Raw genomic sequence first — 27,600 nt, 5'->3', positions numbered from 1 at the left:
TATTGAAATAAGTAGTGTGATTGTTCACACATGATCTTCTATGTGAAATTCAGGAAAGCCACAGAGGTGCAGGATGTACTGTGTATCTGATATTGTGAAGGAAGCCCTGGTTATAATGGCAAGGCCCCTGAACCTGTGTCTGAAGAACAAAAGGAAGTCTCATGTAGCCAGGGTTTCCTGTACAGTTTGAAGCAACATCTTAACCCAAGGAGGTTTTTCTATCATCCACTTTGTAACAGGTCAATAATTTTGCTGCTTTTCTATTTGATACAACGATGTTATCTCTGTGGGTGTATTTGAGGTACTTTTAGGTTTTTTGGTTGTTTTTACTTTTCTGTCTATAATAAGCAGTTACTGCAAGTGTTACTTGAAATAGCAACTATTCTCCCTGAACTGCAGTTTTATTTTCTTTTGGCTTTTATTTCAGCTGCGGGAGCCAGCTGCTCCAAAGAGTGTGGGAAGCTGACTTGGAGGCCTGTCAGCTGTTGATCCGAGGGTTTCAGCTGAAAGAAACCAGTTGCTGTGTTTTTGGGGAAGAAGAGAACCAAATGGATGAGATGGAGATGACTGCTGATGCCCCACCTGATTCTGAAAAAAGAAAAGAAGGTCACTTTCTAAAGGGCACAGAATGGGGTGCTGTTTCCTGCCCCAAACACAGGGAGCTGAAAGAGGTATCTCAAATAGTCTGCAGCTGTATTTCAAGGGATACTGCTGGTTTTCCTTTTGAGAGGAGGAGTTGAATCTTTGTGATGAGTCAGCAGGGCAGGTTAAGTATGAACTTAACATCTGGCTTTCAATCTGGGACATGAATAAAATAGCTTATTAGCTTCTCAGAAGTCCTTCAACCGTTTCCCCTTTTACCATCAGTCTTTTTAAAATGCAGACATTATTCAGGCAATAAATACAGAATGTACATCAGGATTTAAAGGAAAAATTATTAAGCATTTACCCAAAATTATCAGTTGTTCCTCATCTCACCAACAAGTTTCATTCTGAGTTGGTTCTGCTGACTTGTTAGCCTGGGTCATTGTTAGCTGACATGGGGAGTGAGTTAGTTTTCCTCCTTTAGTGAAATGGTCAAAGGCTTCTGAGCTAATAGATGCTAATAGACTTACAGCATCCAACAGTTATTAAAAGGAGGGAAAAAAAATCATGAAGCTTAGAAGATTTGACAGATTTCTTTTATATTTTCATGTTTTGATCTGGAATGCTATCCCTGCTAGAAAAATCAACTATTATCTAATTGTCTTTTAAGTGCACTGCCTAGTCATCAAGCTGTTAAAAAAGCTTCATCCCAACTGCACCACTGTGACAAAAAGACCTTCCAACAGCAGTTGTTAGTTTTATTACCATGGAATTAAGTTGAAAAAATTTAAATTATGCTTAATTGCATCTGATGTTAAGAGCCATTGAATTGTGCATTGCTCTGAAATCTGATGCCTAATTTTGCATTTATACTGGCTGAGTTTTAGTGAAAAGCAGACCCATACCTGACTGTAAAATCTCCTCTTGTTAGTAAAATTCTGGTTTTATATTGGGATTCAGTAGTTTTTGCAGTCTTTTCCCAGGGCAAATGGTTTACAGACTGGCTTCACATTGAGAACATTTTTATTAGAAATGGTCAGCTTGGCTTTGATTCCACCCCCATCACTGCCTTACCATATTTTTTTATGAATCTGCTGAAATAATGTGAGGCGTTCTGTTGGTTGTGGAAAGCTGTGCTCCTCTTTCAAAAGGGCTTAGAGGCTCTGGAGTCTTTGGGATTTTGTGACTATTTCTGTAGCACTCCTGATATTTGTGCTATAATCACCTCCTTCACCCCTACAAGCCCAGTTTCCCTAGAAATCAACCTTGCTATCCAAGAATGGCAGCTGGATAGCTGAAGTGAGATGACCTCTGGTTGTGGGGAGATGTGTGGGACTGGAGGGATGGTTCCCCATATCTTGAATGGAAGAGGAAACTGCATTTGCAGTGACAGGCAGTAGCTAAACTTTTAGAGAAGAACTATAACAGATTATTCCCTGACATTTCTTAGTAGTTCATCAGAAGGCAGAATATAAAAGCAAATAAAAAACCCTGACACAAATCATGCTAACTTCTGGTTTTGAGCATGTTGAAGTGCAAGAAAATATTTATCTTGATTTGTAAATGGACTTGGAAAACAAACCACTTCTGAAGCATTTAAATGCTCTGTTATATGGTAGTGAATTTTTATTCAAAAATAATTCAGTATTTGTGGCCAAAAAAAAAAAAAATAGGGTTCATAGTGGAAGTTCATAGTCTCTCAATTTAGCTGTTTATATGACTTCCATGGAAAAAAAAAACAACTTACTGTTTGCCATTAGCAGGGAACCTTTTCATAGCCATTTATCAGCAAGTGAGAATACCTAATAGAAAAGCATGCATTTGTCAAAATACATGGTTTCATATTATTTAAAAAGGCTGTGGTGTCCCTGTGAGAGGGGTAGCTTGCAGGGTAGTAGCAGTTGCCATGTTTCTGGAATGACTATTCTGTTCAACTGTGTCACAACCTCTGTTCCCCCTCAAGGAATTTCTAGAGAGCACTATTGGCCACTGAAGCAGAAGGAAAGAGTCATGTTCTTTGTACTTAGAGGTTACTGAATTCATTATTTCAAGACAGTATATGAAAGGCTGATAACATATGTGCATATATGCCTTGGAAAGTACATTACATCCCCAGGTGATTCATTTACTTTACAGTGGAATTCTATAAATGAAGCTCTCCAGTTATTTATTGTGTCATACAGAGCTAAGCACTAGTTCCAGGTGAGTATTGGTTTTGTTGATGTACTATAAATAGTTTTCTTGCATATAACTGTATCTTACTGTATAGGTTTCCTTTGAAAGCAAGAAAAAGTAAGTAAGAAACATAACAATAACAAGAAAAGCAAAATAGATGAAAGAGCACTTCTCATAGATCCTCAAATACGGCTTTGCAGAGGGGCCATTTATAATTTTTAATTAAATATCCTCACTAAATCATAAAATATGACATGTTCTGGTATAAAAATATGTAAGGTATAAATTCTTTGAAAGTTTGTTGTTTCACTATCATGTGAGCACAGGTTTATTAACTGTCAACAGTTATTTTATAGTTTTCATAACTGTGTTTTTTTAAGACACTGCTGATTTTTTTTCCACAGTTTTTATGTGGTAGACTGGCATCCCAAAATAATTCAGTAAATCAGGCTTCCTTTATAACACTGACTGTTAACTAGGGATGAAAAAGATGTATTGGCAGCTCAGCTTTCGAGACATCATTAATGATGTTTTGGTGAAAACTGAATAAAGTGGGGCCAGCAAGAATCATCCTGTGAATCACTCTGAGTTACTTAAATAAGATGTGCTTCTCTCAACTGAAGATAACTCATTAGGCTATAGCATTAGAGAAACACTGGAGCAAAGTTGCAGGCAATATTGCTACCCTCAGTCATGTGGCAGTCAGCTTGTCTAATGTATTTTATGCAGATTCTTGAATTCTCATATAAGTGTATACTTTCCAGCTGGTAGCTGTGTTGATGAAATTAGGGTGTCACATCATTTCAGTTGTAGTTTGACTTCTTGTGACTATTTGGGCTTGATTTTCTTCTAAGTCTCTGAAGAATTTAAGGTGGCTTTTAGTTTTCATCCCACAAATGTTCCATGCTTTTAAACCAAGGGAGGTGGAAATTGCAATGATCATTGCTACCTGGTTAGATGCATATCTGGGTGATTTCTAAAATATACAGCACCATTTCATTTCTCTTCAGACATTAATGCCTGCTTCTTCCACTCCTTATAATATCTTGCTTTATTTTTTTGCTTCTTGATAATATATGTATAAGTAAACCCTTCCATAAAAAGCTTTTAAAAACAGCAAAAACCAACAGAGATCACTAATCAACTGAGAGATTTGTGTGTTCTGGAACCTCCCTAACAGCAAGTAACCTGATGAACGTGGCTATGTGTGCACCTGCAGGCTTGAGTTCCTGACCTATCCTTTTTTCTTCTTCTGCTTCTGGCATGCTGTGCAGTGCTCCCTCTTAATCACTATGAAGGAAAGAAACACCTACTAGATTTCAAGAAAATTGAGGTGATTAAAGTTACAAGGTAAAATCCAAAATTCAGTAGTTTTACATTCTGTAAGTCAGCATTTTTGGTAGTTGTCCATTAGAATTGTTTGTAGTTAATTTCTCGCTTTTTCATCACAAAGGAAGTAGAGAAAAGGGATAAGGATAAGGATAAGGTCATCCTCTTCTCTGCATACTTCAATTTATCCATCTGGGATTATATTTTGGGGTTGGTTGAAGATCACTCTGGTGTTTGGAAAATTATCTATAATTGTAAAGCCTTAGTGTGATTAAATTTTTTAAAGTTACTGAGGTCTAAGTGATACCAAATGGACCATCACAAAAAATAATATTTAACGTAGTGTCTGCCATTAAAAAGAAGTTATCACAGAACATGATAGAACATTTTTCAGAATTTAGTGATGACAAGCACCAAGAAAGCCATTGTAAGCAGACTAACTGATTACTGTGCGTTGGGATAGCCTGTGGTCCAGGAGGCAAATGTGTAATGTGTAAAGGACAAAGCCTTCTGAAAGATAAATAAACTGTGCATTCATTTGAGCTTTAATTAAATGCTGTATTTGTGGAGCTTAGAAAATAATTTGGAAATTTAAAATTTAATCTTAGTTTTAAATGTCAGCATGAAGCATTGGTGAAAGTCAGCATTTGTGTGTTTCTTGCATTGATCCAAGCTAAAAAAGGATGTCAGTGGCAGGAGGCAGCTGGCTTGTACACAATGGTCAGATCCTCACTGCACAGCTGAGTGTGGAGCTGTGCAGCACGGTGCCCCTCAGCTGCATCTGAGACTGGGATGAAATTCTGCAGTAAAAATGCTGGCTCTTCAGGTGTTGTAGCACCTCAGTAAGCTTAATGCTTACATGTGATTTAGCAGTAAAAATACCATTAGAAAATTAACATTATAGGCAAGAGAAATCTCCAACATTTTTTTCAGATTGATTGCTGAAAATAGTATCCAGTAGCAATTGTGATTTTATGGCAGATTAATGATTTTTGCACATTTATTATGTGTATCTATATATGTGTGTGTGTGTGTGTGTGTGTGTGTGTGTGTGTGCGCGCATACCAAAGCAGTATCCCTATTTTCTGTTTACTATCAACAACACTGTTATGTGTGATTAGTATTAATGATTTCCCAGTGATGCTAACATAAAATTTCTTAGTTCCTCAGCCAGTCAATGAAACATTGGCTAATTTCTTATAGACTTCAGAGATTAAGGAAATTTTGAAGGAAGAACTGACTATAGCATTTGTTACCAGTAGGAAATATTGATTGGGTCTCTCATTTCTCCTATCCAAAATCATTTACAGGGTTTGTACCAAAAAAAAAAAAAATTCCTGTAGACTCTTGAATGGTGTACAGATCTGCAAGAATTTGATAGAAAACTTTGTTTCAATCTACAGTTAATCCTTCAGTTTTAGTCAGTATTCCTTGGAGGTTTTAAGTGAAAAGCCAAAGATGGCTTTAATAAAATGTATTCAAATATAGTTTTAAATATTGAGTGGTTTCCACTGCCCTGTTATAAATACAATTTAAGTCTTTCATGTATGTGAAGAAAATTGGTGTAATTGTTTGTAATTGATGTAATAGCTTACATAACTTTTTATTCTGCTATATTGTTTTTATAAGTTCCATTAAAATAATACTGTTTATATAGCATGTATCTACTATATACTTAATAATTTATTCTAACAGGTTATGGAAGACATTTCATTTGGAACAGAGGGCCATTTATCTGAGGTAAGTGTTTCCTAGGCAGTATAAAGTGGTGATATTGTACCAAATTTCTTTGTCTCAATTAGAATAAATGCTACTTCTTTTTATAGTGTTACCTTTGCTTAGAAATTGTATTTGTTGTGAGCACTTGGAAAAGCAACAAAATCACAACTAGAGTGGGCCCATTCATTTTTTTCTTTTTTTTTTTCCATTGAAGATAATGGCAAAATGCTAAGTATGTCAGGGAGTTTATAGTTAAAACCTGTGCTAATATTTTTAACACATACCAACAACAGGATGAACACACTGGGGAAAAGAAGAACCAGTAATATTTAGCCAGCCCCAATGTAGCACTGTCATGCTGCTTAGGAATGGAAAGAAATCATGATGCTTAGCCTGTTTCCTTGTGTGCCACTTAAAATACCTTTGAATTTATTTTTTAAGTATACAAGCATACTGCAGCAGAGTAATACAGTAATAGGAATTTCATCAAAATGAAAATACTGGATGTTTGTAATTTTACACCATTTTCATAAATAACAAGATCTCAAAACTTAGTGCATGTATTTAAGAATGCTAAGATAATTGAATATTATTAGATATATGGCCTATGGGAAAAACCTGCTTACATACAAAAATCTGTCCACCTACAAACTAAGAGTTTAGGTAATACATGTGTAAGGAGAGTTACCCTGGGTCTAAGAGCTGTACTGTTCCAATCTGGTCCATTTGTATATCAGTATGCCTTGAGTTGCAACTTACATAGTAAGGAAATTTAATATCCCAGCATTGTGTCCAGCCAGCAAATAAATTACAGGGACAAGTAATCCCCAGTTCACCTTCCATTATGGCATACATGATTCCTGTCAAGTACAACTGGCAAGTGCTCCAAACCAGGCAAATATTAAAGAAATAAATATTAAAATTTAGGATAACTATTCAGATGAGGCCTTTCTTCTGATTCCCACTGGTGAGTCCAAAAGCTGTGGAGCAGCTGGAATGCTCCAGGAAAGATAATCTGACTGCAACGCCAAGCTCAGATTGTTGACTTTGTGTTCAAGGAGACTGTGACAGGAGGGCACACCTAGGATAGACTGCTTGGCTGTGTGTGAGTTCAGCATAAATAAAAACAGGAAGCCTTGAGAATGAAGGTGAACTTCGCAGAAAATGCAAATGGCCTTTCTGATCAGTGAACCTTGCTGTGAATTATAGATAAACTGTGTGGCTGCTTCTATCCACGCATGGCATGAAATAGGGACAGGTAAGCCCGTGGGATAAAGGCAGCAAAAAGCCCTACTGCCATCATGACAAAATACTGAGGGCATCAGAGTTTACAGGTATACAGGCTTGCCACTATAGAAGTGTGCACCAAGAGCTTAATATCAGAGTACTCAGAAGCAGAGAGACTTTCAAAGTTTTGGTGGAGGGGGACAAAAGTGCATAAAGCAACAATAGAAATAAAATAAAAGGAAATGCCGTAGGTAGAAAACCAGGCTCTTCCACACTACCACAGCTGGACTGATGGTGATTTGAAGATAGCTCTCCATAATGCTCTCTGAAAGTGTCAGCAGCCTGTACCATGTCAAGGTTTTACCTAAATGTACCTTTGGTTCTCTGGTCCCCTAATTCACTCTGGTCAGTCTCCCCGCTCCCTGCAGGAGAGCACCCAGTTAGTCATTCCAGATTGTTGCATCTTACTGACTTGGGAGCAGAGATGGGAATTAACAATACTAGGAACCACCTTTAAATGAAACCCAGCTCTACTGACTCCTTGCACAGCAGGGTGTGGACATAGGAAAACAGTTTGGTACTTTTGTTTCTTTTTCCAAGTCCTGACCCACTGTGAATTTTTATTGGTAAGTCAGTAAATAGTCTCATCCTCCCACAGCAGGAGCTGGAATTGTCCCAGTGTAATTAAATGAGCCAGTGCAGTAGTATGCTCTCATTTTAGAAAGTCTGCAATTAGGGAAGATCTTCAGTCTAGTAGGGATGAGAATAGGAAGACTGCTGTCAGGCCACAGCAGGGTGCTGGAAGGCAGTGAAATACTCTATTCCTGCAGAGATGCTTTCCAGGGACACTCTTCTGTAGCTGTAATGGGAGATACACAAAGGGAAGAATTGCCAATATTGGACTGTAATTCTGATGAGTCATTTAACACTCCCATGTGGAGAAGGGTTAAGGATCAGTGCAAGCAAAGGGAGTGTGGGAAAAGCGTGTAATGGTGGGAAAGAGGTAGGTCACAGCTTGCTGAAGTCTTTATGCCTAAATTGTTGCATATGAGAAAGTAGAGAGTGTGTTATAGTGCTGAAGTCTCCTAAATATTTATAACCACGCTGATGGAACAAGGGAGCAGTCTATAAGTGGAAGGGGATAGGAGCAAAAGTAACTGGGAAAGAACCTTGATCCCTCTTCTGAGAGAAGTTAGATAGCTACATCCATGAAAGAAAAGTTCATCTAAGCAAAATCAGGGAAGCAACAGGGGAGTTTCTGTGGGACAAACTCTGTAGAAGGATGAATCAGCTGATATTCTTTGGTACTGTCCAGAAGACATCAGGTTTATAGTACAGCCCATCTTCTTTTGGTGAAGAAAAGTTCAAACACAGTCACAGACTATATATCTATGTCAGCAGTTTTTCAGTGGCTCAAAAGTTTTGACAAGGAAAGAACAAAAGTGTTTGTAAGAATGAGCCTAGAAGAGCACTGCTGGGTGTAAGGGTGAAGCAGCAAGACCCCTGAGCACACTAAGCTACATTAAACAGAAGACATGTGGAATGGCAAGGGAGTTCAGGGATAAGTTAGATGCAAGGAAAAGGTGAAAGGTGAAGCACCTTTCTAATAGGAAAGGTGAATGAGAAAATAAATGAGATCAGATTTTTTTTTCTTTCTTATTCTCTATGCATTTGGTCTTCCTAAAGATTGTAAGCTATGTCCAATTATGTAGTGCTCCCATTATTCACTACAAGGTAGCAAAGGTAAAAGATCCAAAGGCAAATGAGATGTACTCAAGTCAGGCTAGACTGATGAAATCTCTCCTGAGCACATAGGAGCCAAGCAAAACAATCTCCAAACCATTTACAAGCTCCTTTGAAAACTCCTAGAGGAAGCTTGAAGTCCCAAGAGATCTGTAAAGGCAGACTTTGTGTTTGCCTTTAAAAAGGAGGTAGGCCAGGAGTTGATGTGCCAGTCAACATAATTTCAATTAGGATTAGAGTTCCAAATGGTCTTGATAGATTGAAAGAATAATCTGAAATCAATAAGAAGGGATATATTGAAAGACAGGTGCAAATTACATTTGAGGGAGAAAAAGAGTTGGATTTATGTATACGGATGGTAAATAGCAGCTAAATTGACAATGCTGCAGAAAAAGAATTTAGGTTTATAGTGGACTGCAAATATAGTGGGATTCATTATCTTCATTGTGTTGGAAGAAAGGGCAAATGTCACTTGCAGCCTCATTACTGGGAATGTCAGTTGTAAGACAGAAATAATTACTGTGCTTAGCTGAGAAGGCCAAAGCCTCCAGAGGACTGTGGCTCTAGTCTGGACACCTTCCTCTATAGAAGACAGGAACGTGGTGAAGAAAAGAAGGAAAGGAATAGAAATAAAAGGTTTAGAAATCCTAGTCTGGTTGAAAGTCAAAGTCTTCAACCACATAAAACATAATGATATATAGGAGAACAATTAGTTATTGTTGTGTGCTATGTAAGGGTAAAATGGAGTGTAACCATCTTGGTTTGTAGCAAAAAGAAAACCTGCTCACTGCAAGGGAACTTGAGCAGTCTGGAGCAGTCTGTACCCTGCAACCAGAACCAACAGGTCCCATGTCACCTGCTAAGAGCCATGCAGACACCAGCTGAGGACATGCACAGCAGGCTTGGTCACAGTGCAAGTCACAGAGCAGGCTTTGGTGGTCCCTGGCTGCTTCCTGGGCAGCCTTGCCAGGATGGTTTTGGTCATGAGTAACATGCATTGTTCTCAGTGGCCTTCCTCATCTACAGTAGCTGCCCAGGACAATGCATAACTGGGATGCAGAGGAGGAACTAATTTTTTTGTTTGTTCCTCCCCTGCACTGTGGTCACCTCATGACCATGCAGCTCATTTATCTCAGGGCATGTGCACTTAGCCTGCATGTGGCTGAAGCATCTGCTCAAGCAGGACAAATATGTATGGCTGCATTTTGTTTCTAGTAATTATTTAAGATATGTTGTGGCCTAACATTCTGGAGTTTCAAGTGCTGACAGTTGCCATTAACTTCTGCAATGGTCAAGGGAAAGCATGCAGCACTTCTGCCAACTGTAGATCACTGTTCTAAATCTTGTGCCATAATGTGAAATATCTGCCTGCAAGGACAACTTTTTGTAGTTGTTATTTGTGTTACTTTTAGTTTTTTTAGCTATTATATGGCAGAGAATGTTTCATGTAGGTGAAAGAAGTCTGGCTTTGACTCTGCGGAAGGTGTTCTAAAGCTTCTATTTTATTTAGATTATGATATTGCTGCTTGGAGGTAAGGCAATGCCCTTTTACAAAAGCTCCTCTGTAGGAAGAATGAATTTTAAGGATATATCTGGGAATCCTCCTTCTCAGCACAACCACCAAAGACACTAATATAGACCCTAATCCCAAATAGAATTAAATTAATCTAGCTACTACAATGCCAGTTCTTCTATATAAATTGCTAAACTAGATGGAAGAGCATAGGAGGTGTTTGCACTGGAAAAGCTGATCAAACATTTTTCTCAAATAATGCTATCAAGGAGCTGTTACTCATAGGTGGCTGTAATTTCTTGTAAAAGGGTAAAACAAAGTGCAGAAGACAAAAGTGGAAACCATTCGCTCTGCTCTTGATGCAGTATGCGGATGTTACAGCAGTACATCAGCTGGAATGCTGTCTGTTTTCACCATTTCTTGTATCAAACTTTCACATCTTTGGGAAAGAATGAGAATTTCTACTTTGTCTGAGAAGCCAGAAGAATTTAGCCTTAAAAAGTAAATCACAGCCATGTTTGTGCTGTTTTCACCTGCTTAAGGATTTAGAGGGAAAAAAAAAAAATCGGAGCCAGCTACATTCCCTGTTCACAGAAAAATCCATAAAGCAATATTGCATTTCAGCTCTCTCCTGACTCCTGCAATCTCTCCCAGCTGCTTCCTAAAAATGCTGTTAGAGCAAAAATAACCTAAGTCTTCAGACTTAGAGCATCTTGTAGCATTGACATAACCTACAAGATTGGATGAGTTGTATTTTATGAATAAGTTGAGCTTGAGGCAGAGTCCACTTTCCTCTCAGAGATATTGTTGATCAGTATAAAATGCCACTTTCCAACCAGGAGCTGTTCTGAATAGTTTGTGTATCACTGACAGGGGTTTTCCTGCCTACATAGACAAATGTCAAATAAAATGCTACCAATGATGTTACCAGGCATGAAAGGCAATAAGAGAAATCTTTTCTGTCTACATCTCTGGGCTATCAAACCTTTTTTAAATGAGGGCCTGAAGGCAGAAGAATTATTTTTGCATATTTTTGAGAGCACTGTATGTTTCTTCCATTTCTGTTTTCATATTTATTTATTTATTTATATAAATTCTGGAAAATCATAATTTTTATGATGGTTCTCCTGCATTTTTTACATGAAACCTGCAAGTAAATTCCTGGGAGTTGATGTTTGTCTAAGGTGTTGAAGGAACTTCTCATTTCAATTAAAAAGGCAGCTGGGTTATGTTTACGTAGATACAAAAATTGTTCATTCTTACACTATTATGGCTGAAATAAAGAGAAATTAAGCAGCATTTTTAGGATTTAAGGACTAATTAAATATAACCTCAATCTTACAGAGCTATTTTGGTTACTCTGAAGTGCAACCATAGCCATTTAGTTACAATTAAATTGGTTTCAAGTGTTTAAACACTGAAACAAGTTTGATTTGACTTTTACACTCTCAGATTTCCCTGCCTTCCCATATTTTTGTTACAATTGGATACATTAGCCTAATATTTATTGTTCTTTTACCTTAATTTCCAAAGTCAATGGGATTTTGTTACATTTTTAGGCAATGGCTTATGTACTCAAGGTGTGATCATTCAGGAAGAATACCCTCCATTTTTTCCTATGTGGAGGTTTTTCTACGTGGTCATAATTTTAGATCTACTTTCAGAGTACTTATTTGGTTTTTTTCAGTTTACTGATTTGTTTAGCCTGAGCCCTAAGTTCTCTTGGACAACAGTCATCCGTTCTTGCGTGCATGTCCCAGAGTGATTCCATAGGAGCTTTCTACTGGTAAAATGGCCTGGGTTGTCCCACTCCATAACAGCACATGGAGTCCTGCTGGTATGGTGCATAATAGTTTAGTAGCTGAATGGAAGATAATTTCTTCATCTTCTGTCACTGGTCTTCAGAAGAAGACATTTGTAGTTGCTGCAAGGAGAATGTTTATTTTCTCCTTCCATGCTCTCAGTTTAAAAACAATGGGGTTTTTTCACATCCATACGTCCTGTGGGGTGCTGCTGTAGGTTCTCAGGGTTGGTAATGCCTGGAAAGGGTGGCTCCAATCCTGTGCACAGGGCCAGGGACTCTGTGTTCCTCTGTGTATGAGCTGCAGGGCTTTGCAACATAACCTCTTAACCAACCTACCCATCCTGGGCCTGAGCTGCAGCTGGTCCCAGTGGGGTCTGCTGCATGTGTGGGAAAGGCCCAAGGAAAGCAGAAAGGTAAAGCTCAGTGCCATATCAGAGGATGTGCCAGCAAGAAGAGTCTTCTGACATTTGACCCCATGTATGCAATGTACTGTGAGATGCAAAGTGAAAGGATAGCGCACAAATGAGATCTGGTAAATGTGTTCACCAAAACTCAAATTGTTTCATAGTGGGCAGCATTCCAAAAAGCATTAGTATGATTTCTTTGGAAGCCTTTGACTGAAGGTTTGACTTCTCTTAAACAACCACTGATGTCTTATAGCAACAGATAATGCAAAGAACCCCAAGTACTTTTTTCTTTGAGGAGAAAAAATTTCTGCAGATTGTATATGGCCACATTAGAAGCTGGCTTTATTAATGAGTGTACAGACTAGATCTAGTGACAATCCAGTTTTCTGGATTGCAGCTGATGAATTATTCTTTTTTTTTAACATGGTTCTAGCAGAAGTTCATCTTGGCGGGACCATAATATTTTTTTACAAATAACCTCTGTCATTACTGTAGACAGCACTATGGTGCCATGGGAGGGAGAGGAAAGGCTTGTCTCAGAGCTGCGCTAATGGATTGATTTTTCCCCCTCTTCTCATATTTGCTGCTTATTTGGGTCATTTCTCAAAGTACTACTCAATGCAAAATATAAAAAATAGCAATTACCCTTGTGCAATGTATCTGAAAAAACTTATTAGAAGGACTTTGAAACTAGTTTAAAATACTCAGTTCAAAATAGAAAAAGTATTTGCCTGTGTAAGTTCTAAGTAGAGAAGTATTATTTTTTAAAATGTAGTCTTGTTTAATGATGACTCAGTAAAAAAGTAAAGTTTCATCTTGTAATCTCAAAGACTTTGATGAATTTTCTTTTACTGCTTGAGCAAAGTCCCCAGGTACTCTAGCCAGATTTTCCTTAAAAAATATAACTACATTTTATATGTATAAGAGTTACCAAAATGTTGCTGCTTAAAATATTTACATGGCCTAAAAGTGTAAATCATATTTACATGAACAACTTGAAATTTGTGTACCTTAATGAGTGGTAAGCATGAGACTTCCCTCCCATGTGATGAGACAATGGGGGAGAAAGAGAGCAGTTCAGAATAGTTGTCTTCACACCCCTAATCATCTGCTGAAAGTGAGGTGACTTTTTTTCTGCTGGAAAGAAGACTGAGACCACAAACTCATTCCATTTCATATTAATCACCAATTTATTATATAGAAACAGCTTTTTGTCTCTTTAATGGGACTTTGCTTTTAGGCAATGTCTTTCCACTGCAAAGTATCATATTCCCTTACTAATATTTTATTTTCCCTTTAATTTGATGCAAATTTGATGTAGAAAAGTGCAGTCAGCAGCAAACATGCTTTCTTTTATTTTTCAACTTTCTGTAGGAGTTCTTCATATTTTCTGCAGAGTTGGGAGAAAAATGTGAAGCAATAAGTGAGAAATTGGTGCATCTGGAAGATCAATTGCGAAGTTCCGCCTGCAGAGTTGATGAAGGAGTTATTCATATCCTTTTTGCTATAGCTATAGATATGTATCAATCTCTGTAAGTATGCACATGAGGTACTTGCCTGTCAGATTGGCATGGAATACTAGTTCTTAGTGTAGGTTAGATGCATTAAGAATGGGAGAAATTTTTGTCTTGCTGAAATGGGCATTTTTGTCTAGTAAGTTTTCCTGTAATACATTTTCACTGTGGTCTGATCCAGCTTTAATTGATTTAAACAGAAGTTAGTTCTTTGTAAATTAAGACTGGGCACTGAAAAGCCTTTATTTTACTGTTAAAATCCTTTTGTTGGTAGTGCTCATATAATTAAATACGTAGCACACCAAAAGCTGCATGGATACGAGTGTCCATGCACCTGCATTTCCCAGCATGATTGAGCTGAACTAGATGCTACATAATTGACTCAGACTGTGTATATTGTCACCTGTAGTTTGGGTTTTTTTCTTTTTTAAAAAAATGGGCAATGGAGGCATCATATGGCATCCTACACATTATAATATGCCTCTAAGATTCCAGTGCAAGTAACCGGATAAGATACTGTCTTATGCGCGCTTACCTCTTTCTGTGCTTTATCTGACAGTTTTTCTGAAGTTTGCTTAACCTTTATGAGGAATTCCTTGGCCATTTTTTCAAAATTGAAGAGCACAAAGTTTTGTTTCATTTGTAACTTTCATAGGAAAAACTTTTATAAAAGGGATTTTGTTCTTCTAAGAAAGGGCAAAGAAAGTAAGAACAAATGAAGCTGAGGAAGATGAGAGTACTGAGCTGGTTAGGTTTTAGTAGAGAAGAGGTGGCAGCTGACAGGATCATGAAGAAAGATAAATATGTTGAATTTGCAGAGATTAGCAGAGGAGCCCTTGGAGACATCTGAATGTGAGTAGGGGTGATGATGGTGCTAGAAAAGATTCAGTTCTTGCTGAGAGAAGGTGGAAAGTCCTACAGAGGATCATTTAGAGAAAGAAGAATAAATAGTGTGTGAAAATACCACTGTGTTTTAAGTAATTTGGCATCTATTACAAGCCATTGCAGCATTCCTATTCTAGAAACTTGGTTTCTTTAAAGGTAGCAGAAGGATAAAGTGCAAGGGGAAGAGGGAAGGAAGAATGGTGCCGGGGGAAGGGGATTTGTGTCAGAGGAGAGAAATCCAGTCAGTAATTTGTCATTATTTTAAATGTTTATTTTCTATGCATTTTCATATACACACAATATACAGAAAGATTATTCAACTTTCTTTTCATTTTATTTGCAGTGTTCATGCTTAGTTGCACTTGTGTTTCTTTTCAGAGCTGTATGGGTGTGTCCTGTGTGTGTATGCAGAGCATCCAATTCCTTTCTCCCTTGCATATATTTATTCTCAAATGAGCTTTCTCAGTGGCCCTTACAGAATAACACTGAGGGTTGGAATTATTGGTGCTTTGCAGGGGACTTAAGTTAAAACTGAACAGTCACATCTGATCATAGTAATACTTTACTAGATAAGGTGAAATAAAAGCTAGAACACTGCATTTTCGGTTCCAGAAGATAATACACTACCTGTATGTGAAATAGTAGTGTTTCTTATGTTCTATGAAGCTTGACTATTTCTTCACAGTTGTTGACACTGCAAGAGTTAGTTAAAAAAATAAAATTAGTAATTGGAAATTTCAGGAAAGTTGCAGATTAGTCTCATTTTAAACCACAGTTTTTTGATAGAGATCTGACTTCCTCTATCAGTAAAATTCAGCTCTTGTTATCTAAATACAGAAATGCAGTGTGTGATATCCTGGTCCTAGGAAGACCATCAGTCACAAAATAAGAAACCATGTTTAAACACAGGGATGTACAAAGAAGCAGTTCAGCAATTCAGCTACCCCTCATTAACATTAAGTTGCTATTTCAGAGGTAGTCCAGGTCAATGTGCATAAAATGTTACCATCTGGTACATGTAATCACTGTGCTGTACTTCAAAAAGGAATAAGAAAAATGGTTACCACAGTGCTACAGACCTGTAGATTGGTTTGTTTTTTCATATAAAGACTGCTCAGTGCCTATAAAATTAGCTTTCACTCATTGGTAACTTGCCTGTATTGCAGGAACTAGCACTAAGCTAAGAGACAACAATTAGCCTCAGTAGAAGAATTTATTTAATAGATGAATCTGTTGTTTGCATGGTAATCTATTTGATTTTAGATAAAACAATTTCCTATCACAGATACTGGACAATTATGCAGTTTTCATTAGAATCTGTAGAACTATGAGAGCAGGAGTTTAAAGACCTCCGTTAAGTAATGAAAGCAGGATAAATTTTTCCAAGTCCATTGGCTGGTTATTTTCACCCTTCCCATATTCGTCACACAAAACTGCCTTACACATAAATGTTAAAAAATATATTAGGTCAGAAATCTAACTGGGGGCTGCATAGATGTAAATTAGCCCTATGGTCTGAGTATTAAAAGAATTCCAAAGACTCCACTGAAAAAACAAATTCTTGATGCTCTCAAGCCATTTGCCAGTGTTTAGTGGGTGTCATAGGTTTGATTAATAATTAAGTTTGCATTGGAAGAAAAAAACACAGATGTTATTGTTTTTCATTCTATGTTTTGATGGCATAGCACACTTAATTTAACCATGCTGCTCATCATAAGTGCCAGCACAATCTGAACAAAGGAGAAATCTGGTGATATTTCTTGGCCCTGAGATAAGTACAGACCCACTTCCAGTTCTGATTATTTGTTGAAATCTTTCACAAAAACCACTAAACTGCCCTTCTATATATAAAGCATCAAACATAACCAAATAAACATACAAAATATTCAGTTATGGTTGATCATTAATGAGTGTATGAAAACAGTCCACATCATTAATTGGAAAAAACAAAGAATAAGAGGTGACTCATTATGGTGTCTGCAGAGCTGATAAGAGGTGTTACTTTCCTGACAGTAAAGGCTTGGAATTCCCACTAAAATTAAATGGAGCCTATATTGCAATTTCACAGTCATTTTTTGTTCTTAATTAGTAGTTACATTTTGATAGACAATTTGAATGCATGTAATAGTTCCTCTTGGTGGAAATGCTTTGTTGGAAGAAAACCTGACTGTTGTATTATTACAAAAACAATCTTCTTTCCTTGTCCTAAAATGGGCATTTTAATCAGTTATTCTGAAAGCAGAATTTTTGTGCCTAAACATTGATTAAATATTGCAGGTCACTTTGCTAACCCTTCACCTTTATCCTGCAGCAGGCTCCCATATAAGCCTTGCTTTACACCAGAGCAGGTTTTCAACAGAATCATGTAAAATTTAGCCCTGTCTGTAGCTCTCTTACTCTGGGTGAACCTGTAGGAGATTTTGGGATCCTCCAGGAGTCAGAGGTGGCAATAGCATCCTCTTTGATTTTATTTTACATGACAGGAGGGTGAGCTCTTCCCACTGTGTGTCACACAGAGAACATGGTTCCACTTGTATAGTTTATGCTCTGATACAGGTAGGTCAGTGTATTTCCACCCAGGTGCTGCAAATTCTTTGCCTTCCATTTCTGTTGGAACAAGCAATTTGAAAGTAGCTGATATTCAGACCACCGAATGGTTCAATTTTTCAATATGTAGCAGTCATTCTGTTGCAGGTTTTTGTTTAGTTTTTGGGGGAGTATTTTGGGGTTTGCATGGGAGGGATATTATCTTAGTTTATAGAAATAACATTCATGGATGTGAAGGAGGGTGACAGTAATCAAGGGGGTAATTGAGAATTCTAATTGCTTGCACTATTCCAAATACCATTGAATTTTGTAAGGAGAAGTGATGGATTTCCAAAGGCTATTTTGCTCTCTTGCTGTGACACCACACAGAAACAGCAGGGACTTGCTTAGTATCTTTTCCTTGCTCCCAAGAGCGCTCTTCAAAAAGGCCAAAACTCAAGTCATTCAAAATACTTAGTGAATTGTCTTGGCTCTTCACTGGCCCTTTGGCATGTAGCACACACAATCAAAGAATTCTTTAGTTAGTAATGACCTTTTGAGACCATTTGGTCCAACTCCCTACTCAAGCAGGGACACCTGGAGGAGGTTGTCCAGTCAGATTTTGAATATCTCCAAGGATGAACACTCCACAACCTGATTATGCAACACAGTCCAGTGTTTGGCCACCTTCAAACAAAAAAAAGTCTTCATGTATTCAGATTCAGTTTCCTATTTGGAATTTCTCCCTGTTGCTTCTTGTTCTGTCAGTGCACAAAAAGTCAGAAGAGTCTGCTTCCCTCTTCTTCATTCCTGCCTTTCAGCTATACACATCCTCAGCATCTCCTCATGTGATGGATAATCAAGTCCATTAAACCAGTCCCGTGCTGGAGTCATTCAGTAAGTTCTCTCTTATTGTGGAACCCACGAAGTCCAGATGGGACCTTAACAGTGCTGATTAGGGGGAAGGATCATCTCCCTCTGCCTGTGCTTTTGTTAATCCAGCCTGGGAGGCTGTTGGGCACCTTTGTCTCATGACACATTGCTGCTGTACAGTTTATTGTCCACCATGACCTCAAGGTCCTTTTCTGCAGAGCTGTTTTCCATCTGGCTTAGCTACTCCATGGTGCTGGTGCCTGGGGTTAGCAGTGACACTTGCAGTTAGGTGGTGGTACATTGAGCTGAGCTTCTGTCTGCAGGCACTGTAGAGTTTGGCTTTTGTAAACAAGCAGAATAGTTAAACCAGATTAGAAATAAGAAAAGACCCAACCAAAAACCTCTTTTTATTATTTCCTTTCTTCAATAACTAATTTCTTCTTCAGATGTCAAAAAGTGCAGTTACTTTCCATAATCCCATTGGCCCTTATCTCAGAGCAGTAGTAGTCCTTCATTGTCCTTCTAATGTCTTTTATCTTATAATTTCTGCTCTCAGTTTCTAACCTTTCCTATAGGAAGGCAACTGATCAATAATATCTACTTTTTGTCTCTTTTTCCTAAACGGCTGAGAGATCAGAAGCTGCATTTGAGCAAAATGATCCCATTTTTCCCAAAACTTATATAAGTCTTTACAGTAATTTGATCTGCTTTTTATCTGCATGCAAATCATGGGCTCCGAGATGATGCTCAAGAGACAGAGTCAAATAGGTGAAAAGCTTAAAGCAAGAAAATGTTAGACCTGCAGCATTGTTGAATTTGGGTAGTACTTGTTCCCAAGTACTTTAATTAGCTGCTTATTTGACACTGTGGAGTGTTTTTCAGTTTTCAGAGGAAGACAGCAGAACCAGAAAATATTCCTAGTTGGAATTTGTTTTCACTCCTGCCTTGGATACTGGCTCAGTATTTGCAGCACTGGATAGAGAATTTGAGCATGAAGGACACATATGCATGTGGACCCATGCAAAGCTGTTTATTTGCATTTTTAAAATGGGTGAAGCTGTTTCTCCAGATATAACCTGTGTGTGGATAGAGATGCTATGCTCAGCCATATACCATATATTTGTCTTAGCCATAAAGGCTCATTTGACAGTTACTTGTCTACATATGATTGTGGTGTTATTTATGAGGTACTTGCTGTACTTAGACTATGCAGTCATCTTTTTTTGTTGCTCCATCTTTCTGTTGGTTAACAGGGATTTTCTTGTCTTCTTCATTTTCTTCCATCCTTTAAGATTTCTCATCTGCTGTCACTGAAACATTTCAGTTTTGCTTTTTCTTTCTACCTGAAAAGAATTTTGTAGTTGCCTGGGATATTACAAGTAACAGCATGTAGTCAGAGACTACACATCAGAATTAAACTTCAGAAGGTTTATGGTGTCCATGGACTGCAGGATTTATGTTTGCCAGTTAGGTTTACAGCAGAGCCTCGTGATTAAGTTGCAGAAGGGAGGAGAATCCAGGACTTAGAAGAGGATAATAATATTTCTTATTTCAGAGAAGATGCAAAGCATAATTAATTTGTCCTTGTACAATGCTTTGTGATCCTGGGATAGGAGAAGCTATGTATGTACTCTCATTACTCATAATCAGAGACAGAAGCCCTTTAGATTAACAGAGCTGTCCAGAAATTAAAAATATGCATGAACATATTAAGAGCAAAAAATCATAGCAAATGCATGTAAATACACTAAGTTGAAGTTTTGGGGAATTGATAACAGAATCAAAAGCAGCCAAGACTTTTCAAAGACATAATAATGGTTCCCTGAAAGAGCTGTGATTGGTATAGCTTTACCATGGTCCAGTCACAATTTTTCAAAAGTAGCAGCTTACTTTTTACAGTCACATAACCTGAGGCCATCTTTTTTTCTTGACATTGCATTAACATTGGGGTAAAGTAAAACAACATTTCCTAATGCATGAGCTCTGCAAAGGACAGACTGTCCTTGTGCATTATTATTTCTGTATGTTGTACTTTTGAAACTGAGTTGTTTCAGTGTCATCCTGTTTCACTTTCCTTGAAGTGAGGTTCTGGCATAATTTGATAACATACTGCTAGAAATGAACCAATTTCTTTCTTTTGGTGCCTTTGCCCTTCATCCATACCTGTCCAGGAGGCCTCAGTAGGGATGGGATGGGCCCTAGGGTTTGTTCATAGACTTGGTCATTGGTTTACCATTTCAGCAGGCTTTAACTTGCCTCTGCTTGCTTTCTTCTCCACATAAAGTAAGCTATAGAAGAGAGGATAAATTGGTTTTCTCATTGAGCTTGCACTTCTTCCAACAATGGATAGTGTTGCTGATTTAAGATAATCAGCAGAAAGCCCAGCATAGCAGTAGTACACACTTATTCCCAGTCATAGCACAAAAAGCTGTACTGCCAAGGAAGCCTAGCCACTTAAAGGCCTGTGCACATGTCAGTAGTTGCTACTGTCTCTGTCAATGTCCTACCTTCATCTGCCAGTCTGTTCCCTGCTGCACCCCTTGTTGCTTCCACGTGACACCCTCCCTCTTGTCATTGTGGAGCTGGGAAAGAGGGAAGTGGAAGGTCTCTTTTACAGGCTGAGCCATTAACTACCAGTTTCTTCCTGAATTCATTGCAGGAACCCTGAACTAGACAGAGGAAAAGAAAACATGGAAAACTCTTTCTTAACCAAGTGAAGCACTTTATATTAACTATTGGATACTTTTCAGGTGGCCTTCTTTTAGAAGAAGTAGAACCTTGTTACTGCCCTCTTTGTTTTTCTACTTGTTCAAAGCATTCCCTATGGAGTTTTGTACAGCTTTATATTTGTGTGTTCTGCACTATAATTATAAAGATAATTCAGCTAAGATGAAAGCTTTTGGAGGTAAGTGTAGCAGAAACACTTTCTCTGCTGTGAGCTAATTTTGCTCCTTACGTAGATTCCCACCCCACCTTGCCTAGCACATGTTGTTGAGCTTGCTGATACCACACAAGCTGTGGTCACTTGGCATTTGTTTCAGGCTACTCTTGCTGCCCTTGCTACTGGGATCTGATCTACCCAGGTCTGTGTCTCTCACATAAAAGTCCACCCTCCATCCATCAGGGAATCACATCTAGTGCTGCTGCTTCCATGGTACACTATATTTCTTGTCTCCTTCCTTCCTGTGAGAACAGTATCCAAGCAGTATCCCCCATCCCCTCCCTTTTTGAATCTGCTAAATAATGCTACTTGAGAATTTGAGTTTGCCTGCATTTTTCTTTTGCTAGCAAGTGTGAGAAATGTATTAATATTTAATCCAAACATTTTGGAAGAAGTTGAAGCTACAATTAGATAGCCATGGCCATCTGTTGTGAACAGCAGAACAAGAACGCACTTAATAACTTGGAAAGAGAAAAGGGACTGCCAATCACCTATAGAATATTCCTTAATAAAGCTTGCACAGTCTCTGCAGAGGGAGATCCAGGTGGTGAAGGAGACACTCCAGACCGTGCTAGTGCAACTTCAGTCAGCCAAGGAGGCAGGAGAAGAAAAGGCTGGAGACTTCCTGTGTGACAGCTGGTGTCCAGGAAAACAAGACTTGAAGGAATAATGAGCAGAAAGAGCTGGTAGGATGACATTAATTCACAAAGGGCTGCTTTTAGTAACTGAATACTGTTTTACTAAGCCTCAGGGATCTCTTCTCTCCCCTGCATAACTAATAACTAAATCAATTATGGAGAAACAGAGCCTGGAGGTCTATCATCAGAAGTATGCTACGCAGCCTCATATGTTTTGGCACAGATTGGGAAACAGCTTTCAGAGCAGAGCAGCTCCTGTAAATGTGTAGATTACAAATTGATACATTTCAAGTGAGACTGCAAAGTTGCCTTTAATGTCAGTGAAGTGTTCTCCTTGAAGGCTCATAAACACTGTCTTCCTATACTCAAGGATTTTTTTTCCCCCGATTTAAAAATGCAGCATTAAAGCTGGAACATCTAGTATTTCTTGGAAAATAGCTCTAAGAATAATAACTTTTTTTTTTCCCCTTGGCTTAAACAGCTTTCTTACACTGAATGTATTTTCACATTCCTGCCAATAATTAAATCAATAGGGTGAAATTCAAGCTAACCATGTTCTTTCAACTGAAATTTGGACCTCATTTGATCTGTGGTATTAAGTACAGTGGAGGTAACTAACAGCAGCCCCTATAGAGTAGTTTAACTCAATTTATTTAGGTATTAATATAAACTTTCTTTAGTATTAAAGGGGTTGTAAAGCAAAAAAAAAAAAAAAAGGCTACGTTGGTGATTTGTGTTGCTTATATTTAAATATTGTATGAACAAGAAGTCATTTAAGTCTTTTTGTAAAGATTGTTACCATTACTTTGACCTTCCTTGTAAGCTTCAGAAGGAATGCAGATTTTTTTTTTTTGCAAGACACATATGTCAATATATGCACATGCATAGTTAAACATGTATTTTTATAGGAAATGAAAGCAATACTCAACTGAAGCCAACTGGATAATTGTTCAAAAGCATTAATGTCTTCAAAAATTCATTTGTACTTCTAGTTTGATACCAGTATATCTATCATACCATAAAAATTCTGTTGCAGAGGGAGAATTAAAAAAAAAAGATTTTTAAAAATACAGTAGAAAATGTCTTCAACTGAGTACTGTACTTTTTTGCTATGATTTTTTTGACAGTTTTAGAATTACTCTTCTACGTCAGTTACTCATTTTATAGCCACGTTGTGTTTTTGCAAATTTTGAAGGTCATTGGACTACTTCCCCACTAAGACCCAGTTCATTTTTTGTGTGTTTTAATGCTAGTTGAAACTTCTACCTCAATGTTAAGTATTGAAGGGGAGAGGAAAAAAAGTGCCAGGCAGCTGAGGATTATAATTTCCTCCAGGAGCATATGGTTGTCAAACCAGGGCAGCAGAGCTCAGGTGGTTTCTATAGTCATCAGATCCTCAGGGTTGAATTACAGCCCTGTAATTCAGAATGTGGTTGACTCTGCTCATTGAGTAATATATGGGCCAGCATCCACATTGTGGTAAAGACTGTTGGAGCTTCAGCTTGCATGGACTCTGCTACTTGGTTCCCTAATGGAATTCTCTTGCTGTTTTGCTTGACAAGTTTATCTATAACTCCATGTCCCTGTTCAATACCTACCTGAACTTCCTCTGGCACTTCCTAAAGCTCCCCTGAACAGATGAACAAGGTGTTTGCCTCCAGCTCAAGGCAGGAGACAAGTGCAGTGGCACCCTGACATTCAGCCCACGCACAGCACCAGCTCCAAGGCAAAACCTGCCTGCCAGAAAGTACTCATGGGAACCCACATGAGGAAAGAGAGCACTCTGACAAGATACAGCTCTTAAAGTTGTTTCTTTAACACCCATAGAAGCTCCCTGGGGTTCAATACCACAGAGGGCCCAGGTACTACATTTCCGGCTTTTATAAGGAGCTTTTATATAGGACCCTGAGAACAGTCCCAGATATGATGGCCAGTACACTAAACCAAGGTTTCATGACACCCCACTCTCCCACCCTGCAGAGTTTTTTCCTTTTAATATTTAAGTGCCTGCCATATAAACAGTTGTTAGGCCCTAGAATTGCCTTAGAGCCAGGATCAGCTGCAGCTGAAGCATCTGATCTGCCTTCTTGCAGTAGCAAGGGCTCAACAACAGGAATAGGACCCGACCATGACAGGGGCAGCAGAACAGCACCCCCATTCCCACTAGCAAGGTTTCTTGAAGACATTCTCAGGGCTTTTGTGTTTCAAACCTTTAGAGCACTACTGCATCTTAATATAAACTCAATTTAGGCAACCACTCTAATAAGACACTGAATTTCTAAGGAGAAGGGAAACTGAATCAGTCATTATTGATGTTTATATCTGTTAACATCTATTTTATATGTAACATGGACTACTACTCCTTTAATTTATTGTTCCATTAACTTCATTGTTTGTTGTGGGAAGTTAGAGCCAGTAACCATCCCTTTTCTCAGACACATTTGATAATAAGCATACTTTAAAAAAAAAGGTATACTATGCAATGTATCAACTGCCTTTTATCTGTGAATAGAAAACTTTCAAATAAAGAGAAGTATGTTTTTAACTAACACAAGGTCTATTTGCATTCTGTGCAGTGTACAGCATTTTAGAAGTTTCATCACGGGGAGTGGAGGAGAGAAAAGGAGAAAGAAACCATGTGTGTGACTACTATTGTGCTGCTGACAGCAGTAATTCATCTGCTTGGGGTAGCCTGTTGTGTCTTTTGAAAACAGTCTAAAGACATATTCAAGACTAAAGCCTGACAACAACATGTAGTTCTTTTCAGTATGAGAGGGAGAAATAAGTATCACACAGTGAACTGTACAGACAGGTAAAACCTGCACTTGGGTCCCAGCTTGACTCTGTCTTGCTGTGCAGCTGAATCCTGCCTGCCTCCCTCAGTTCCTCACCCATGAATAAGGGCTGAAGGAAGAGCAGCATGACTGTGCCTTGGCTACAGCAATATCTGAGGTCAAAGTTATGCTCTTACACACATTCATTGCTATGATGAGAGGTAGGAGAGTGTGCACAGTGTCCGAAGGACCAGTTTCATACCTTGTTGCTAGAATTCTCACTTTTGGGCAGACTGGTCTCCCACCACCTACAAACAATGAAAATCTCCTGAAAGAAGTTCCTTTCCTACCCAGGTCATGTGCTGTCCCTAGACCCAAGTATTTTAAAGCTCAGACCCAAAAGGTTTAAAGATTACATAGACAAATAAGGCTTTGTGTGTTTTCTTCTGCCACAGCAACAGAATAATAAAATAATTTAGATAAAGACTGTAAGACTGAGTCTAACCATTGACCCAACACTGCCAAGCAAGTGCACCACTAAAACACATATTCAAGTACCACATCTATACATCTTTTAAATACCTCCAGCACTGGTGACACCACACCTCCCTGAGGAGCCTGATCCAATGCTTGACAGACCTTTCAGTGAAGAATATTTTCCTGATATCCAGCACTACTCTCCCCTGGCACTTAGAGTGCGTCTTGAGGGCATTTCCTCTTGATCCTGTCACTTGTCACCTGGGAGAAGAGACCAGCCCCTACCTGGCTACAGCCTCCTTTCAGGCAGTTGTAGAGAGTGATATGGTCTCCCCTGAGCCTCCTTTTCCCCAGGCTGCTCCTCATCAAATTTGTGTTCCAGACCCTTCACCAGCTCCCTTGCTCCTCCAGAGCACACACAGTGGACTGCTCCAGGAGAGCTGCAAGATAAGGAAAAATAGCTCACCTTTAGCAGTCCCTTTCATGTGCTTTGTGGGAGGAGTAGTTGATTTTACCCCCCTCAGTGTACAAGCATGCTGTCAAGGGACTAAAGACTGAAGCAAGAAGAGAGCACTCCAAAGGGTGTTCAGCTCCAGCCTAATATTTCTTTTCACAGTCAATTAGCTAATCCATTATTTCTAAAGCATGACAGCTCAGGCTTTTGCTATCATTACTTGTTAAATCAAGATAAGTGCCTGTTTTCTAGAGCATTGGAGAAGGCACTTCAATAATGGGTCCCAGATAGGCAGTAGTGCTGGAGAGAGCTCCAGGGTGAGATTAGAATAATCCTCATGTATCCTCTTAGTTTACTATCCTATTAAAAATGAGACTGGGACCAAGATTTTTTTTTTTTTTTTTTTTTTTTTTTAAGTCTCAGAGATTAACACATTACAAAGAAGCTCTAAAATATTGAATATTTTTCTGCACTGCTAAAGATGATAATACAAGCTTCTGGAGAAGCATTAAAAAATAATAATAAGAAAGGGCCTGTGAATAAAGTAGATTCTGCCTGAACCTGAAAAGCAGCCAAGCTGGCAGCCAGAGTAAAGCATTTCTCTCAAATTTCTAATGAAGACTTGGATATGAGGCCTGGGAAAAGAACATCTGGGGTTGAGTGAGTAAGGAAATGTTTGAATTCTGCACATGCATGGTATTCAGTCACACTTTCCCTATTTCCTTGTCTGGAAGAGCAGTGTCTTTGGGAAGGGGTTGTTGGGGCATTGTCAAAGACACATAATGTCAATACAACACTAGACTATTTGTTCTTGTAATCACCTGCAAAGTTGAATAAATTGTTTAAAATAAAACCAGCCATACAGGAATACTAAGTGGCAAGAGAGAGAGAATATTAAACTAGTCAGGCACAGGTAGGAGACACATGATAGATCTCACTGGAGAAAGAGAAAATTAAGAGACCTTTTCACAGTGACGATCCAATTTACAAGAAGAAAGTGACCTTGAATTTATTACTTCTCTGACACTGAGACTTTGAAACTCCAGAGGAAAGACCTCTCTGTTTTCTTGTCAAAATAGGTTTAAGATTTTTCCTCTCAGCTCAATCCCAAAACCTAGAGTTTTGTGCCCACTCATATTTCCCTGTAGTAGCATCTCTAGGGCAAGGCTCAGGAGCAGCAGCAGGGAGCCAGGCACAGTTCTACAAGTAGAACTTCAGGGCTGCATCACAGTTTACTCCTTTAATTTCAACAACATGAGCTCCTGGAGCAGCAGTTGACTGGTTGACCCAGCTATTTTCCTCTTAGATGGGCAACTCTGAAGAGCAAGAACATGGCATTGCATCTACACACAGTACAAACAAGACTTTATGAGCGCTGACAACTCTGCTGTGCCCCCACAAAGCAAATACAAGTGAGGTTTCAGAAAAAGAAGTACAAGAACCTCTTTGGAGATTAGGGCAAACTAATGTAAGTTGTAAGACCAGCAAAATTCAGCACAAATAGCTTGCCAACTAAAGCCCAAAATGTGACCCACTCATGTCCTTTAGTATTTACATAGAGAAAGATTTGCCTACTGGTTTTTTCATCTAGCAGAAATCACAAAAAAAAAAAAAAAAAGAAAAATATATGTTTAGCAGGGAGAGTAATTTTTTTCCCCAGAAACTGTGAATAAAGCCCTTCTGCATCCCAGATGTAATGCAATTGACAGAGAAAACACCAGAATTCAGTTTTATACAGCCTGTATGATACCTGTAGAACTGAAGAATAATCACAGGGTTTTACCTGAAATATATGCATTTTCCTTACTAGCTTAAAAAAAAAATAGAGGCACAGAAAAAGAAATGCTTTAATAAAATGGTGCTTAGCTCAGAGCAGAATTGGAGGACAGAACAACTGGATGTCAGCAAGTTGGGAAAGCCTATTTACCCATTCTCTGATCTTGACCTTCGCTCAAAAGGGCAAGTGAAACCAAATGCTAGGGAAGGCCTTCCTGTAAATCTTCCCCAGGATGCAAA

General features: G+C 38.5%; 1 protein-coding gene across 4 annotated transcripts in view; it reads left to right on the top strand.

The window, feature by feature from the left end:
* The window catches only part of DISC1 (DISC1 scaffold protein), a 190,184-nt gene extending 165,751 nt beyond the window's left edge, over positions 1 to 24,433 (top strand). For all 4 annotated transcript variants that reach the window (XM_072927125.1, XM_072927124.1, XM_072927123.1 and 1 more), the window contains 3 exons: positions 428 to 671; positions 5,785 to 5,829; positions 13,877 to 24,433. In XM_072927125.1, coding sequence (XP_072783226.1) covers positions 428 to 671; positions 5,785 to 5,829; positions 13,877 to 14,038 — 451 coding nt within the window. In that variant the 3' untranslated portion in view covers positions 14,039 to 24,433. The remainder of the gene's footprint in view (positions 1 to 427; positions 672 to 5,784; positions 5,830 to 13,876) is intronic.
* Positions 24,434 to 27,600: the final 3,167 nt, after the last annotated feature.

The sequence above is a fragment of the Taeniopygia guttata genome, chromosome 3 (assembly GCF_048771995.1).
Source record: "Taeniopygia guttata chromosome 3, bTaeGut7.mat, whole genome shotgun sequence".
NCBI classification, from domain to species: domain Eukaryota; kingdom Metazoa; phylum Chordata; class Aves; order Passeriformes; family Estrildidae; genus Taeniopygia; species Taeniopygia guttata.
This window is presented reverse-complemented; position numbering and strand designations above follow the sequence as displayed.